The sequence below is a fragment of the Eutrema salsugineum genome, unplaced genomic scaffold, assembly GCF_000478725.1.
Source record: "Eutrema salsugineum unplaced genomic scaffold, Eutsalg1_0 scaffold_5, whole genome shotgun sequence".
Classification (NCBI taxonomy): Eukaryota; Viridiplantae; Streptophyta; class Magnoliopsida; order Brassicales; family Brassicaceae; genus Eutrema; species Eutrema salsugineum.
Window position 1 is genome coordinate 13214890 of NW_006256612.1, and position 15560 is coordinate 13230449.

The 15560-nt window shown below is 35.9% G+C and overlaps 4 protein-coding genes and 1 non-coding gene across 6 annotated transcripts; 3 read left to right on the forward strand and 2 right to left on the reverse strand.

Moving 5' to 3' along the window:
• Positions 1 to 198: 198 nt before the first annotated feature.
• Positions 199 to 270, reverse strand: TRNAH-GUG. The gene has a single exon. It is a non-coding gene; the product is annotated as a tRNA-His (tRNA).
• Positions 271 to 2015: 1745 nt separating this feature from the next.
• On the reverse strand, positions 2016 to 3485 carry LOC18994102 (40S ribosomal protein S15a-1). Of its 2 annotated transcripts, none has more exons than XM_006417715.2 (4): positions 3381 to 3485; positions 2765 to 2917; positions 2502 to 2662; positions 2016 to 2304 (listed from the first exon to the last, which is right to left on the reverse strand). In XM_006417715.2, exons 2-4 carry the CDS (start codon positions 2895 to 2897, stop codon positions 2206 to 2208), a joined length of 393 nt encoding a protein of 130 aa, XP_006417778.1. In that variant the 5' UTR covers positions 2898 to 2917; positions 3381 to 3485; the 3' UTR covers positions 2016 to 2205. The 2 variants fall into 2 exon arrangements, with proteins under 2 accessions (XP_006417778.1, XP_006417777.1); XM_006417714.2 differs by having other exon boundaries at positions 2765 to 2920; positions 3381 to 3453.
• Positions 3486 to 4023: 538 nt separating this feature from the next.
• On the forward strand, positions 4024 to 4792 carry LOC18994103. The gene has a single exon (XM_006417716.2). The coding sequence runs from the start codon at positions 4355 to 4357 to the stop codon at positions 4712 to 4714; it is 360 nt and encodes a 119-aa protein (XP_006417779.1). The 5' UTR covers positions 4024 to 4354; the 3' UTR covers positions 4715 to 4792.
• A 738-nt stretch (positions 4793 to 5530) lies between these two features.
• LOC18994104 (uncharacterized protein Mb0911c) lies at positions 5531 to 6448 on the forward strand. Its single transcript, XM_006417717.2, has 3 exons — positions 5531 to 5705; positions 5904 to 6066; positions 6162 to 6448. Exons 1-3 carry the CDS (start codon positions 5578 to 5580, stop codon positions 6282 to 6284), a joined length of 414 nt encoding a protein of 137 aa, XP_006417780.1. The 5' UTR covers positions 5531 to 5577; the 3' UTR covers positions 6285 to 6448.
• A 1619-nt stretch (positions 6449 to 8067) lies between these two features.
• Positions 8068 to 15323, forward strand: LOC18994105 (probable LRR receptor-like serine/threonine-protein kinase At1g07650). The gene is made up of 24 exons (XM_024152124.1): positions 8068 to 8233; positions 8447 to 8627; positions 10248 to 10319; positions 10404 to 10472; positions 10592 to 10663; positions 10790 to 10861; positions 11018 to 11089; positions 11193 to 11264; positions 11346 to 11417; positions 11525 to 11596; positions 11680 to 11751; positions 11855 to 11926; positions 12015 to 12080; positions 12166 to 12240; positions 12330 to 12365; positions 12520 to 12578; positions 12664 to 13058; positions 13133 to 13328; positions 13405 to 13542; positions 13661 to 13779; positions 13896 to 14106; positions 14195 to 14435; positions 14523 to 14673; positions 14775 to 15323. The coding sequence occupies exons 1-24, from the start codon at positions 8131 to 8133 to the stop codon at positions 15132 to 15134; spliced, it is 3048 nt and encodes a 1015-aa protein (XP_024007892.1). The 5' UTR covers positions 8068 to 8130; the 3' UTR covers positions 15135 to 15323.
• The last annotated feature ends 237 nt before the right edge of the window (positions 15324 to 15560 follow it).

The window sequence follows — 15560 nt, forward strand, 5'->3', positions numbered from 1 at the left end:
TCTTTGACAAAAAGGTAAAAGATAAAATCCATTTATTTTTGTTACAGCAAAAAATCTTTTATCCATTATTTAATTAACTATTTTATATCAAGTCTCCTGGCGCGTAGTTCTCTATAGCCGAAAGAAATGTAAATATTTAGGCCCAGCAACGTGGAAACCAATTACAACAAGCCCATGTGAAAAAGAAAAAAAAAAGAGTGTGGCTGCTGGGATTCGAGCCCAGGTCTCCACGGCCACAACGTGGAATTCTCACCACTAAACTACAGCCACTTGATGGCTATTATGATCACATTAAATGTATTTATATTTAATTCTGTTTATTTCACAATTGATTTGGCTGCATACCAATCAGCATTAGACAACTAATCTAGTTTCCTTCTTATATAGGTTAACCAGTTTTTTATTGTCGTCTAAAGATTAAAACCATTAAAGCTTGGATTCTAACAACATATAATATAAATCACAGCTACTTAACGTGATCCGTCAAAACGGGTAGAAGAAATAGAGATCGATACTGATACACAACAGAAGACACTTAGTTTGAGACAAGGACTTGGTTAGAGCATATGCAAGTTTAGCAAACGAAGGATGCATTCAAAACCTGGAAAAACTTGATTGCACAAGATCACAAACTTGATTGTACAAAAGACTGTCACAACAGAAAACTTTGAAGAGCTAATGATTGAATGTTAATTTTTTTATTATCCGAGTGCAATTCTTGATTTCTTGTCCTGTTGAGACTAGCAGATTTTATTCGGCTTCACATTACCCCCGAAAATGGAAAAAAATAAAATAAAAAAATTGTATTGCGGACCCACAAGTAACTTGGCGTTGCCATCAGAGCAGCAAGGAGTAACATTTTTGCAGAATATAAATTCGAGATGGAAAGCAAAAACATGTTGATTGGTTTTAGAAAATTTGAGTTTTCCTAAATGGGAACATGCAGCGTGTTCGGCGTAGAACCTGCCAACGCCCAACATAACCTAAATTCCCAAAGTAAAGTTGATGTAATGAAATCACAAAAGTTAACCAGTTTTGGTAACCTCGTCAAATCGACACATCGACCAGTGGGAAGAAACAACTAGGCAATGAGGACTTCACTTTCTTTCTACTTTTGTGACGACCAACCAAATGTTTTTTTTTTCCAAAATCGTAAGCAACTCAATGTTGCTCACCTCAATAATTAATATTTTTTTAAAAAGGGTACAGCAAAAAAGTGAAAAAAGTAGTAATAATGGGTCTCAGGTCAGCTTAGTTAATGGTTCGAAGCATATACTTTCGAAGATACTCTCCCCAATTACCACCTTTTTTTGTCTATAAACCCAAAAGGAAACGTCTCTCTCATTTGGCTTCTCATTTGAGGTCGTTCAGGCCATCAATGGATGATGCTCATCAGACCTTCCCCTCTCTCTCTCTCTCTCTCTTGTCCTTACATATATACATAATAACATATATCTACATATATATACATGAAGGTACTTACGAGCTCCAGGCGCGGGAGAAAAGATGAGCGGCCACGGAAATAAGGCCGGAGACGGGAGAGTGATCCGCAGACCATTTTTCTAATAAGGTGTGATTGATTTTATGGGACAAATTTAGAATTAGAAAATTGGGCAACTATGTACCCTTTGGCAGTCCGTTCTTGTTTCTTGCTTCTTGCTGTTCTTGAAGAGTTTTTTTTTGTTTGTTTTTTTTGTCACGGTTTGTTTATTGATGAGATCATGAGAACAACAATGATGTGTTAGCTTTTTAGTCTTATTTAATTGAAATTTACGATTTCTACTTTACCCACAACATTGTATTAGGCCATTGCTTTAATGTCCTCATCAGAAAAGAAAAAAACGTTTCTTCGTCTAACCTAACAAATTCTCTGTGTATGAAATAAAGTAGTGTTCAAGAAGACCTCATTCATGATTTGGTGCTACTAGAACTAGATATAAGCCTGTCTTAGTGATCCGTGAAAAGAAAGAGGAAAGGTAAGAGACTGACTAAATTAGAGACCTTAGATATGGTAATGAGTATAACGAGAGAGTACTTGAAATCCAAACGAATCTTTTAAGAACTCGACAGCAAAAAGAGTAAATTCAAGAACTATCCGACAAAGTTAACACAAAATTCGAAAGAAAAACAAAGGAAGTTTCAGAAGAAATGGAGGGAAAAAGTTAAAAAATAACGGAATAAACGTCATTTCCCACAATAAAATTTTCAGTAGAAGAAGCCGAGAACCTTGCCTCCGGCATTCTTTCTCCTGGCTTCTTCATGGTCCATAATGCCCGCGGAAGTAGTCAGCACGATGTACCCAAACTGCAAAATTTCAGAAAATATTCAATCCATTAATACCATTCAAGATTCTCAAAACTCAAGACTAGATAGCTTAAAAACTAATTCAAAGTGATTCTATTTCTCAAGCTCATCTTTATGGTTAAAAATGGCTATTCAAGACATTTTATAGAATAATTGCATGCCAACGTAGCTAGAAAAAAGACATAACAAGACCGAACCTGTCTGGAAGGAAGCAAACGGGCAGTCCAACCTTCAATCTCCTTGACACCAACATCAAAACGAGGGCTGATAACGCCACACTTGTTCAACCTTCCGTTTAATTCGACGACGATTTTCCCAGATCGATGGTCATCGACATACTCAAACTCACCGATGTAACCTGCATTGGAGTGATAACCAAACCAAACAACCTAAGAAACGAAACTCAAGCGTATAGAGGGAGGTAATTAACTATATATTGAAATGGTCGGGAAAAATATACCGTGCTTCTGCATGACCATAAGAAACTTGATAATCACTTTTGAAGACGGCCTGATCATGACCTGCCTCTTGCCTCGTTTCTCGGCATTGTACATGCTCTTCAGAGCATCGTTTAGAACACTGATTCTCACCATTTTCTCCTTAGCTCAAGCCTCTGCTAAATAAACAAAGTCAAACAGAAAACAAGAGCTTGAGTTAACAAAAGTCAAATAACTAACTCCAACAAAATTTGCAAACAAAAAAAGCTTGGAGTTTTAGCTGATATTGGTTCAGAGCAGGAACGATATAACCGTAAGTCATTCATGATACAACACACATTATTTTGCATCTTAAAAATCGATTTCAGAGAAATGAATTAAAGGAAATCGAAAAAAATCCAGAAAAAAATACAAACCAAAAGTGACTAATTCGTTACCAACAAAATCAAGCGTTCCTAAGTTATCAATGAATGTTAACAACAACATAAAAATCGTCACACAAGCACTGAGATCCTAAATTCTCTGTTGCGAATCAACAGATAAACCAAACCCAAGATCAATCAACTACATAGCATACGAACGAGCTCGCTCACTTCTCTATATGAACGAATAAGCTACGAGAGTCACGACTTGTCGTACCTTAGTTTGGCAGCTCGAGAGGCAGGGCGCTCAGTGACGGAGAAAAGCAATTAGAGGAAGAAGAGAAGGAGGGCTAGGGTTTTCTTTATCGTTTATATACTAGCGCAAAAAACAAAAAAAAAAACAAAGGAATGATGTTTATGCGCTGCGTTTTGAGCTACCTTTTAGGCCCAATGGGCTTCTTCTCCACGATCATTTTTGGAAACTCCTTTTACTACATTTGTTGGTTTATTAAAATTGTTCGTTTTGAATGAAAACCTGCCAAAATTTTCACTTCTATTGCTTTCTAACATTCCAAAAACGATCAGAGTCCAATTAGATCTTGCAAAATGCATCTTATTCGAGACATTGAAATGGAAGAAATGAAGATTTAATTGTAACTTCACCTATCGTAATCGCTCTGGTTATACGCAAGCCATTAACATCAGATATAGGTGAACCCACTAAAAGCATAAGATCACTGTCAAAATCATATTAAATTTCTCCTGAATCAATCCCAACCCCTCATTCTTCTATATTACAAATAGGCTTAATGCAGAACAACAGATCTGAGTTCAGGAGGAAAGAGCATAATTCCAAATTCAAAACTATAAAACAATATGTCTGAAAATTGTTTTATATCCAAGAGAAATAAAAAAAAAAACACAGCTTGATAATAATTTTTGTTTTAAAAAAAAATTGTTTTAGACAGAAAACGTGGGAGTCTCAAATGGGAAGGAGAAGACCCGGAAAGGAAGGGCAAAAGGAAGAGAAGAGTTCAAAGGGAAGGGCAAATTCGTAAATAAAAACTGAATGTCTTTGAGGAAAGAAGAGCAGTTAGTTTGAACGTGCAAGAAGCAGTCTTTCCATTTCCAAACACACGCACATCAAACAGGAGCCCAAAACAAAGCTTGTTAGCTTTTGCTTATCGATCCCACAGTCTTTTCGTTTTTTCTCATAACAAAACCTAATTCCTTTTTTTCCACCTGATCGGAATGTATCACCGTTTTCCGTCGCTAATGGAGCCGTTTCTCCGGAGAGTCTCGGCGCGTTGGCCTGTCATCGTTCAGGCTGCCACGTGGACGGTTCTCCTGATGTTTACTGTCGCCGTCGCTTCTTTCGCTCCGGAGCTGGCGTTTGTCTCGACGGTTTCGTCTTCGTGCGCCGGAGGAGATGGGTTCGTGAAGATTCCGACGGATTTTCCGGGGGAGAATGTCTGTGTTCCGTCTCATATGGTGAAGAGATCCCGTTTCGACTTGTTCGTGCCTTCGATCTTCGCGGCGGTTATGGTTACGGCGTCGGCTTGTTTGATCCGATCGTGTTTTGGGACGGACAATATGGAAGATGGCTTTTAACACACAAAAAAATTAAAAAATATGGATAATGGGTATAATTATTGTAATTAATATTTTTTCATAAAACTTCATACATTTATACGCTGCTTATACATGCTTTCTTAAGTTGAGTCGTAGATTCTTGTATTTTAAAAATAAAAGTGTGCTTTAGATATCCGACAATTTAATCATCTGTTATTCACGACTAACAATGAAAAACAACTACGGTAACGAATTAAGCACAAAATTATGGTCTCCACTGTCTCTACCCTCAATAACAACTGAGCTTAGTTTTACTATCCTTTTAAAAAACTACGTTTTAATCTTAGATTTCTCATGCTTTAAATAGAAAACCCTTATTACAAAAAAAAAATTTACCTTTTAGGTTTTGAGTATTTGTTGAGTTATCATTTACTGAATTACTATAGACTCAATTTCCATAGAAATGCCAAGTAAAATATTAACCCAATCTTAAATTTTGTCCCATAATAGCTAAACTCACTCTTGACTAATCTTAAATTAGAAAATTAAATTATCCTTGTTTCAAAAAAAAAAAAAAATTAAAGTTCACCAAAAAAAAAAATGTGTGTGTTGTGTGTTACGTCAAACAAACGGGTGCACACTTAACTCTCAGTGAAAACGTAAGTTTGCGGGACCTGGTATAGGCCCAAATCAGATCCATATCCCATTTATAATAATAGGCCCAACTAAAAAAACACAAAAAGCTCACGTGGCAGCAGTGAGCATAGACACGAAGCTGCATGCAGCCGCCCACGTGTTGAGCTCACCGTAAAGAGAGATCTTCTTATGTGATTGCAATAGACGTGTGATGTTTGATGAAGCTTCGGATCGAATCAGAATTTGAATCGGAACGATTGAAAAGAATGGCGTCGAATATTATGAGACCGGCGTTTGCTTACACGGTTGTGTACGTGAAGGACGTCGCTAAATCCGTAGAGTTCTACTCTAGAGCCTTTGGTCACAACGTCCGTCGTCTTGACGAGTCCCACAGGTTTTTCTTTTTATTTCGGTTTGTTAAATCCTTTTTAGACATAAATGCAGATATTTTGATCGATCTGATCATATATATCTAATTTGTCCAATATGGTTTCTATATATATGTGCACATTTCAACTATCATGATAATTTGTTGTTTGGACCACAATTTATATATTGTTGCTGCCGGCTCAATGACCAATGATGCATACAGGTGGGGGGAGCTAGAGAGCGGGCAAACGACGATAGCGTTTACACCGATTCACCAGCATGAGACGGACGACCTGACCGGGAAGGTTCAGTCTACACATTCAGCCCGTGAGAGAGCACCCATCGAAGTCTGCTTCTGTTACCCCGATGTTGATGCCGCTTTCAAGGTATAACTCTCTCCTACTCTGTTTCAACTAATACTTAATTACGCTAAGCCCTTCGATATTGGGTTAATATATGAGCGAGATGGTGCTTTGTGTAGAGGGCTGTGGAGAACGGTGCGGTGGCAGTGAGCGAGCCGGAGGACAAGGAATGGGGTCAGAAGGTTGGATACGTGCGAGACATCGATGGCATTGTTGTACGCATCGGTAGCCACGTTAAGTGAATAAAATACAGAGACTAGATCAGGAAACATGGTCGTAATTAAGACACTAAGTACTATATATGCATACAAATAATACAAGATATATACTATGGGTACTCTTTTTCTTTTTTGTGTGGTTTGGATATTCTCTCTAAAGCAAAAGTGGAAAATAAAAAGTTTTACAAAGTGCCATTCCTAGACCCACGACTCTAATTTTGGTTCTACATATTTTATCGTTGCAAGGATTAGGAAACTAATTAATTAACCAGCCTATTAAAAGGTTAAGAGGTAGACATTCTGGAGGGATAATAAAACGAAGACGAAACTCTGCGTCTGAAATCATCATTTGTTCTAAACTATCATCTTTTCACTGTTATTTTGTTCTAAACTATCATCTTTTCGCTGTTATTTGTTTTAAACTATCATCTTTCATCATTTCGCTGTTATCAATCCCTCAGATTCGTAGTTTGGGGTTTTCTACTATCAATCTTAATCACTCGATGGTTCCACAACTCCAGAAAATAACTAACAATTAACAAACAAGGCTATAAAGTTCTTAAATTTTTTTTTTTTTTTTGTCTTTACTTTAGTGTTATACGTTTGTGAATGCTTTTGCTTCCAAGTGTGTGTGATTCGCCGACTGTCAAAGTAAAAGCTAAACCAATAAATACAAGAAGACCTGTCGTTTTTGCTCTTTGAACTAAAATCAATAGTTTTTTTTTTCTTTCCTCACAATGATTGATGAGACTCAGTTATCCAGTGAAAAAAAAAGAGACTCAGTTATCCAGTGAAAAAAATATTTGTAATCAACGGGGACTGGGCGAAATATAACCTTTACATAAACTTTGAATTCCCCTTTTTTCTTGTTTGCCAGCTAGTTATTTACATTGAATCTAATAAACATAAATATGTACTGATAAAATCAAATTTAATTTGTGTAAAGCTTTGTATCTTTAACACAAGAGAAAACATTCATTTTTCTAACGACCGAGCAAAACCTTAAACAAAAGATAGATTAATCTCATGGTCACTGGTAGAAAGCCGAATCTTCGTCCACTAAGTGTAAAAAGAAATGTAAATAGATTAACCTGCTTTTTTTTTTTTTGTATGCTCCCATTATTGCTTTATTTTTGTTTATGTTCTGCTCTTGCTTTATTTATTTATTTATTTTAAATATGACAAATGAAATATGAAAGAAAACTAGGGGCCTATGGGCTAGGAATAGTTTAGCATTTACTTACTCATTACCCAAGGGAAACAAAAAGGAATGGCTAAACAACATCCACAACTTATTAACACATGCCTTTGAACCAATAGAAACAGACCAATAATAATATCTATAATCATGAAACTTTGAAAAATTATTTCAACAACTTTGATAATTGAATAACAAAATAGTAAATACGATGAAACAAGCGACATGAGTAAGAAACAATGTGTATTTTGCAATAAATTCTCCATTTTCAACATATATCCGAGATTTCTACAAATACTTTTGAAAATTTATATACGGTTTTTTGTTGGTTTGTGTATAAGTTTAGCTTTATTTTCTTCGTCAACCGAATCGATTTTAGAAAACAAAATGTTTGAGATAATCAATTTTTATCTATACTATAATTTTCATAAAATTGTGTACTACTACTTCTAATCTAGTACTTAATAAATTGATATAAAATAAGACATCACAAAGTACAGCATCTATAATCAAATATTGGCGACTGAAGTGGTCCATATATAAGCTCTTTACCATTACCTACTTCCTAATTCCTATATGTCTTTCCCTCTATATCTTCTTTACAAGCTTTTTGCGGAGAAGTGATAGAACAATATTTTATTATTATTATTATTTTTTTTGTTTTAAGAAAAGATGATTTCTTTCCGTGGCAAGTATTTCATCATCATCATCTTCACACTGATTGTCCATGGGCGTCTTGGATTTTCTGACAACAATAAACTCCATGAGGCCGAAGGTACGAAGTACTCTTTAGAACCCATCTTATTTTAATCGTTTCCAACTACGAAATTAAACAAAAGATTCTTCCTTTTATATCGTATCTCGTACGTGTATGTGTATATATGCATCTCTGTCCCCTTCAGGGTAATTTGAGAAATTTGGAAATTAAAGCACTTTCCTAATCTGTGATGATGATGATGATTGTTTGTTTTGAACTGAAATTGGGAAGTGAGAGCACTAAAGGAGATAGGGAAGAAGATAGGGAAGAAAGATTGGAACTTTCAAAAGGATCCATGTAGTGGTGAAGGCAATTGGATTGTCACCACTTACACAGCCAAAGAGTTCGAGAGTAATATCACTTGTGATTGCTCCTCACTTCCTCCGAACTCGTCTTGCCACGTCACCCGAATGTAAGTAGTCTCTTCTTCTTCTTCTTCTTCTTCTTCTTCTTCTTCTTCTTCCTCCCCTTATCTTCTTTATTTTTCACCTATTTTTGGTATATACAAAATATCTCTAATCTAACATTGGTGTCGGTGCCAAGCCATAAACTGTACATTTGGTTTTGATCATCAGTGAATCCAGTAAAATAAACAAGGGGTATTGACATTTCACCGTTAGAATTTGCTTTGGCATGGAATATTTAGGAGTTTCACGATCTGCACAATTTTACTTATTTTTGTTAAAAAGTCCTTAAGCTAACACGTTCGGTAGTATGGTCACGAATTACTTCCTTCGTAATCGTGAGTAGGTTTGTAGATTTAATTATCTTTTTCATTAACTGCACTACGCACGCGCTTTAATAACAGCCGCTAACTATATACCCTGTTTTTTTTTATGGGTAAATTTGGGAAGTTGTACTATTTCGGGCATTGCAGAACTAGTATACATATATACTAAACCAATAGGATCGTATTATATAACGTGACGTTGGAAATTTTAAAAAGAATAAAATAAAATTCTACATTATATACTGTATAAGCTTATTCTACTGTTTTTGTTTTCTTCTTTCGCTAATATGCACTTCTCCAATGTTCTAGTTCTAATATCTTACTAATTAAAGTCTGAAATGTTCTAGTTCTACTACGTTATATTACTGATCAGACTGACATTTTAGTTAGAAAACATGATTTAAAGCATAATCGGTTTTAGGATGACTAAGAGAGTTAATCAAGAGTTTGGTGGAAGTACAAAGCACTTGCAAAACTAAGATTAAAAAGCTTTTAGTTAGGGTTGTCTCTTTGTGACGACAAGTTTACTTGCCAGACTGGACATTGACTGCTGATCGTTGACCCATCCGTTGACGCCAAAGTTCCAAACTAATGAAACGATTCAAAAGAAAATAACGCGTTTGCTTCAGCTGTATTTAATACTAGTAATGACTAGAAATGTGAGCGAGACTTAATAAATCTATAACGACCAAAGTATTGATGATACATGGAAACTAATCCAAACAAGATATTTCTTGTTATTAATTTTTCTTAAAGTTTCAACAAATTCAAGTTTTTTTCAATTGTTTAATAATTTTCGGAAATAATAAAAGATACTGTATAAGTGTATATGAATATGATTTATATAACATCCACTACTTAATTAGTTGCATGATTTGAAAATGTTTTCATTAACCAATAAAATTAATTTAGTTTGTTTCATATTTACATAAAGAAAAAATAGCATAAACGTACTTTATCAATTTTATAAATATCAATTTAAAAACATAATATTACAAATTACTGATGCGTTATATATCATCACAATTACACCTCATCGCATTTATTTTTTTAGTTCATTGAATTGTTTGTTGATTTTCTTTGTTTTATAACTTACACTTCAATATATAGAAATTAGCCCCCAACAGTTTTAAGATGTTTCTATACCGCCCCAAAAGTTGCAGTTCCTTCCAAAAATACCCTCTTACTAACGATTTTTTTTTTTTGGGGGGTTACTGATCATATATTTGTGGGTAAATCGTAATCCTATATCCGGTTTAACGTCATATCCGGTTTAACGTCATATCCGGTTTATTATCGCAGAGCACTGAAGTCGCAGAACTTAACAGGCACCGTCCCTCCAGAGTTCTCTAAGCTTCGTCACCTCAAAGTTTTGTAAGTGATCAAAGGTTTCAGATTTCCATACTTTCTTCAAGTTTAATCATAGAAATGGCTCTTAACACGTACAATTTGGTGCAGAGACCTTAGCCGTAACTATCTAACTGGTTCCATTCCAAAGGAATGGGCTTCTATGCGCTTAGAAGATTTGTAAGATCTTCTATCTTACTTCTGTAATGAATTGAAAATATAATCTTTTTTCTTTATTAAAATCTGTCGTCTTTCATGGGGTTGATGGATATATCTCCTATATTGATGTACATACACAGATCTTTCATGGGGAACAGATTGTCTGGTCCATTTCCGAAAGTCTTAACCCGCATTACGACCCTCAGAAACCTGTATGTTGTTGTTAAACTTAACTTAAACAGGCTGAGACTTTTCTGGTTATGTTTGAAAAATATTGCATTTTGATTCTCGAGCTATTAATGTATATTTGAATGTGTTCATCATTTGGAATTATGTAGGAGCCTCGAAGGAAATCAGTTTTCAGGACAAATCCCTCGTGAGATTAGAAAGATGATTCATTTGGAGAGGCTGTAAGCTTATCTTCTCTCTTTTCATCTTACAAAGCTTTTCGTGAATACTCTATCTATATATCGAAATCCACAATTGGTAGGAATGTTTTCTCAAGACATCTAAAGCCATTTGGCTTCTTATTCATTATCTTATCATATTCTCTGTTTTTGACTCAGTCATCTTCCTTCAAATGCCTTCACTGGACCATTGCCCGAAGAACTTGGATTGCTCAAGAACATGACTGATATGTAAGAGATTTAAGTGTTGATACATAGTTGATATGACTAACAACAAATAAACAAATTTAGTCCTTGTTGGATAATTTATTTATTGTATTTGCGGGGATTGTAGGAGGATAAGTGATAATACTTTCAGTGGACGAATACCAGATTTTATCGGCAATTGGACAAGAATAATGAAACTGTAAGATTGTATTTTTTCCTCTGTATGTACTTGCATATCCTCAAGAAAGAAAAATAAAAACCAAAGACGGTGTTTTTGCAGGCAGATGCATGGTTCAGGTTTGGATGGTCCGATACCTTCCAGTATTTCTGCCTTGACCAGCTTGACCGACCTGTAAGCCATCGACAAACTACTTCTTTTCGAATTTATTTTCCTCGTGAAAACAATGTCACAAGAACATTCATCATCACAGTTTTTCTTTGGTGGGTTGTGATTGACAGGAGGATTAGCGATTTAGGAGGCAAACTATCTTCCTTCCCTCCATTGAATAATTTGGAGTCTATCAAGACACTGTGAGTTTAAAACATACAGCTTTTGTGTTGTCGTAGCAGTATAAGTTTGCTAGAAAACGTTTTTTATTCAACTTCCAATGCAGGATACTGAGAAAATGCAATTTAAATGGCCCAATTCCAAAGTATATTGCGCATCTAAAGAAGCTCAAAACACTGTAAGTCACGTTTTCATTCATACGTTGACCAAAGTAGAGCTTTAGAATGATTTTATATTTCCGTGAGATTGAGCTCTGTAAGTTTATCATGTTTACTGTGTAGTGACCTCAGTTTTAATCTCCTAACTGGTGAGATTCCGTCATCGTTTGAAAATATGAAGAAAGCCGATTTCATGTAAGTGCGTCACGAAGGGCAAATGAGAAATTAGTTTAGAATATTCTTTTCCTAATCATGAAAGGATTTCTAAAATATTATCTTTCAGTTATTTGACAGGAAACAAGCTGACAGGAGCTATTCCAAGCTCCTTTGTTGAAGGAAACAAAAAAGTGTACGAATACATGCCTCTGCTCAATTTCCATTGTTCCAACTTAACACAGATTTCAAAAACTGTATTTGTTCTTCTTGGTGTGCAGAGATGTTTCTTACAACAACTTTACTGATGCAAGCTCAATTCTCAGTGGTGGTTGTAACCGAGTTACTTCGACTTCGTAAGTTAATTCAATCTATTCTTATATTCAGAATACTGTAGTTTGCTCATACCTTAGCAGAAATAACAATGATTTGCTTCATTTTATAGGAATTTGGTGGAAAGCTTCTTTATGGGAAATAAATCGTAAGAAACTATCTCTCTGTATACAAAAGGCTCTTTTAAGTAAACTGATTGATGCTCATAACTTTGTAGTGGTTTATTAGTCGTCTTTTCAGTTATGTTTAGTTATCTTACCGAATGTGGTCTCTGTTTTTTCCCTCTGAGTTTGATGTTTTAGACACAAGGATTCATCTTGTTATCTTCAGCACTTCCCTTGTCTTCGTCCTAAGAGAGACCGTAAGCAACAGTAACGCTTGTGTTGTTTTCATCATAATTCGGATCAGATCATTGTTCTTAATTAAAAATTGAAACTTTCTTGTAGATAAATATAAATTGTACATAAACTGCGGAGGAGGTGAAGTAAAAGTGAATAAAGGAATAACATTTGAGGCTGACGCAGATCCCAGAGGCCCTTCTATGTTCTTCCCTGCCCCTGACAATCACTGGGCTTATAGCAGCACCGGGAACTTTATGGACAATGATGATGATGCTGATGATTACATTGCGCACAACACATCTAGATTATCAGTTAATGCTTCGTCTCCCATCTCTGAGCTTTACAGGACAGCTCGAGTCTCTCCTTTATCGTTGACTTACTACGGACTTTGTCTCGGAAATGGGAACTACACTGTCAAACTCCACTTTGCTGAGATCACCTTTACCGATGGCAATACATTTTGCAGTCTCGGAAAACGCTTCTTCGATATTTATGTTCAGGTATGTCTATAGCCTTTTAGTCACACTGCAAATAACAGATTGCATTCTTTACTTACTTATTTATCTTCTCACAGGATAACTTAGTGATTAAAAACTTCAATATTCAAGAAGCAGCTGGCGGTTCGGGTAAGCCAATCATAAAATCGTTTCCGGTGAATGTAACGGACCACACTCTGAAGATTGGCTTGCGATGGGCTGGAAAAGGAACAACAGGGATTCCAATTAGAGGAGTTTATGGTCCTATGATATCAGCTATATCAGTGGAACCTAGTAAGTTTTTATTATTTGCACTTTTTTAAAAAAATGGATCATGAAATCTCATTTGACGGATTGATGATTGTGGCAGATTTCAAACCTCCGGTATATCATGACAAAAAAGAGATCATGCTAAAAGCAGGGATACCTGTTGCAGCAGCACTTGTTTTGTTGATCATAGTGGGCATATTCTGGAAAAAAAGGCGTGACAAAAATGCTATTGACAAAGGTATAAATTGAAACTTTAATTTTTCTTATGAATGTATGTATGTATCCACAGAGCTGAAAAGTTCCTACTTTTATGTATAAGGTCGTTTTTAATTTTGTTTTGTCAATGATATGAACAGAGCTAAGGGGTTTAGATCTTCAAACTGGAACTTTCACTCTACGACAGATAAAAGCAGCCACTGATAATTTCGATGCAACCATGAAGATTGGTGAAGGTGGATTTGGCTCTGTTTACAAGGTAATTTCACTTGTATTCCTCAACTCCATTAGCTCTATATGAAAAGCTTTATTAGAAAATGTATACAATGTGAAAGAGATATTAAAAGGTAAAGGTGGTGCCTTTGCTTGGTACAGGGTGTATTGTCAGAGGGAAAATTGATTGCAGTTAAACAGCTGTCCGCAAAATCAAGGCAGGGAAATCGCGAGTTTGTAAATGAAATAGGAATGATCTCAGCTCTACAACATCCAAATCTTGTGAAGTTGTATGGATGTTGTGTTGAAGGAAACCAATTGATATTGGTGTATGAGTATTTGGAGAACAATTGTCTATCTCGTGCGCTTTTTGGTATGCTTTTTTAACTTTTCCGAGTTTGCAAGTGCCAAAGTATGTATGTATCTGGTGAAATGACTGCTCAAAATCTTTTCTTTCTCAGGACAGGAAGTGAGTGCTAGACTGAAACTAGACTGGTCAACAAGGAAGAAGATTTTCTTGGACATAGCTAAAGGACTGACATTTCTCCATGAAGAATCTAGGATTAAGATTGTACATAGAGATATAAAGGCGAGCAACGTGTTACTCGATAAGGATCTCAACGCCAAAATCTCTGACTTTGGTCTGGCAAAGCTGAATGATGATGGAAACACACACATCAGCACCCGTATCGCAGGAACTGTGTAAGGAGGCTCTTTTGACACATTAGCTCAAGCAGAGACTTGTTAAGAGGATACATTTTTTCTTGATATTTTCATTTTGCATTGCAGAGGTTATATGGCTCCTGAATACGCTATGCGTGGTTATTTGACTGAAAAAGCGGATGTTTATAGCTTCGGTGTCGTTGCACTCGAAATCGTAAGCGGAAAGAGTAACACAAACTTTAGGCCAAGCGAGGAATTCGTTTACCTTCTTGATTGGGTAAAAAATCTCTTCTCTTTCAGTTCTACTTAAGTGTAAACTCAATGATAGAAACAAAACCAAAGTATGTAACTTAATTTTGTTGCATCAAATACATGTAGGCTTACGTTTTGCAAGAGAGAGGATGCTTACTAGAGCTGGTTGATCCAACGCTAGACTCGGATTACTCAGAAGAAGAAGCCATGCTGATGCTGAACGTGGCACTAATGTGCACCAACGCGTCACCGACGCTAAGGCCTACAATGTCTCAAGTGGTGAGTCTCTTAGAAGGAAAGACAGCGATGCAAGAGCTGCTGTCGGATCCGAGCTTCTCAACGGTTAACCCGAAGCTTAAAGCCTTGAGGAACCATTTTTGGCAGAACGAGCTGAGCAGAACGCTTAGCTTCTCCACAAGCGGGCCTTGTACTGCCTCTGTTCATTCACAAGTTGATGCTGAGGAGAAGACTGGCCTTTTGGATTAATTAAGTTCTTATATATAGAATAGAATTTTTAAAAACTCCAAGTGAGTTTCCTAGGAGTGGTGAAATTAGATTGAACACAAAAATCAGATGAAAGACTAATATACAAAAATTGTAGACAAAAGTAATGCTTGGCACTATATCCGTATTCATCTTGTTTTCGCCATTTGCTTTAGAAGAATAAATATTCGTTATGGTCAATGAAGGTAACTGGTATTAACATGATAATTTCAGCAAATTGTAAATATATAAAAGCCGAGTATCAATGGGTTTTTTTGTACAACTTTACCAACTATCCGAGTATCAAGCCCAACACTTGAAGCGTTTTTACAACATGATTCTTCTATTCAGAGATACATGTTGTGCCATGATTCTTTTTCGACATTCGAGATGGACCAAAGACTATACGAATATATTTGGTCAAATCCG

Bases quoted from the DNA above. Each gene is read 5' to 3' on its own strand.
- LOC18994102 (XM_006417715.2), bottom strand. From the start codon at position 2,897: ATGGTGAGAATCAGTGTTCTAAACGATGCTCTGAAGAGCATGTACAAT. The intron at 2,663-2,764 runs GTATATTTTTCC...ACTCCAATGCAG, and splicing joins TATGGTCATGCAGAAGCACG to GTTACATCGGTGAGTTTGAG. The intron at 2,305-2,501 runs GTTCGGTCTTGT...GAAATTTTGCAG, and splicing joins GTTTGCTTCCTTCCAGACAG to TTTGGGTACATCGTGCTGAC.
- LOC18994103 (XM_006417716.2), top strand. From the start codon at position 4,355: ATGTATCACCGTTTTCCGTCGCTAATGGAGCCGTTTCTCCGGAGAGTC.
- LOC18994104 (XM_006417717.2), top strand. From the start codon at position 5,578: ATGGCGTCGAATATTATGAGACCGGCGTTTGCTTACACGGTTGTGTAC. The intron at 5,706-5,903 runs GTTTTTCTTTTT...TGATGCATACAG, and splicing joins CGTCTTGACGAGTCCCACAG to GTGGGGGGAGCTAGAGAGCG. The intron at 6,067-6,161 runs GTATAACTCTCT...TGCTTTGTGTAG, and splicing joins ATGTTGATGCCGCTTTCAAG to AGGGCTGTGGAGAACGGTGC.
- LOC18994105 (XM_024152124.1), top strand. From the start codon at position 8,131: ATGATTTCTTTCCGTGGCAAGTATTTCATCATCATCATCTTCACACTG. The intron at 13,329-13,404 runs GTAAGTTTTTAT...TGATTGTGGCAG, and splicing joins AGCTATATCAGTGGAACCTA to ATTTCAAACCTCCGGTATAT. The intron at 14,107-14,194 runs GTATGCTTTTTT...TTTCTTTCTCAG, and splicing joins TCTATCTCGTGCGCTTTTTG to GACAGGAAGTGAGTGCTAGA.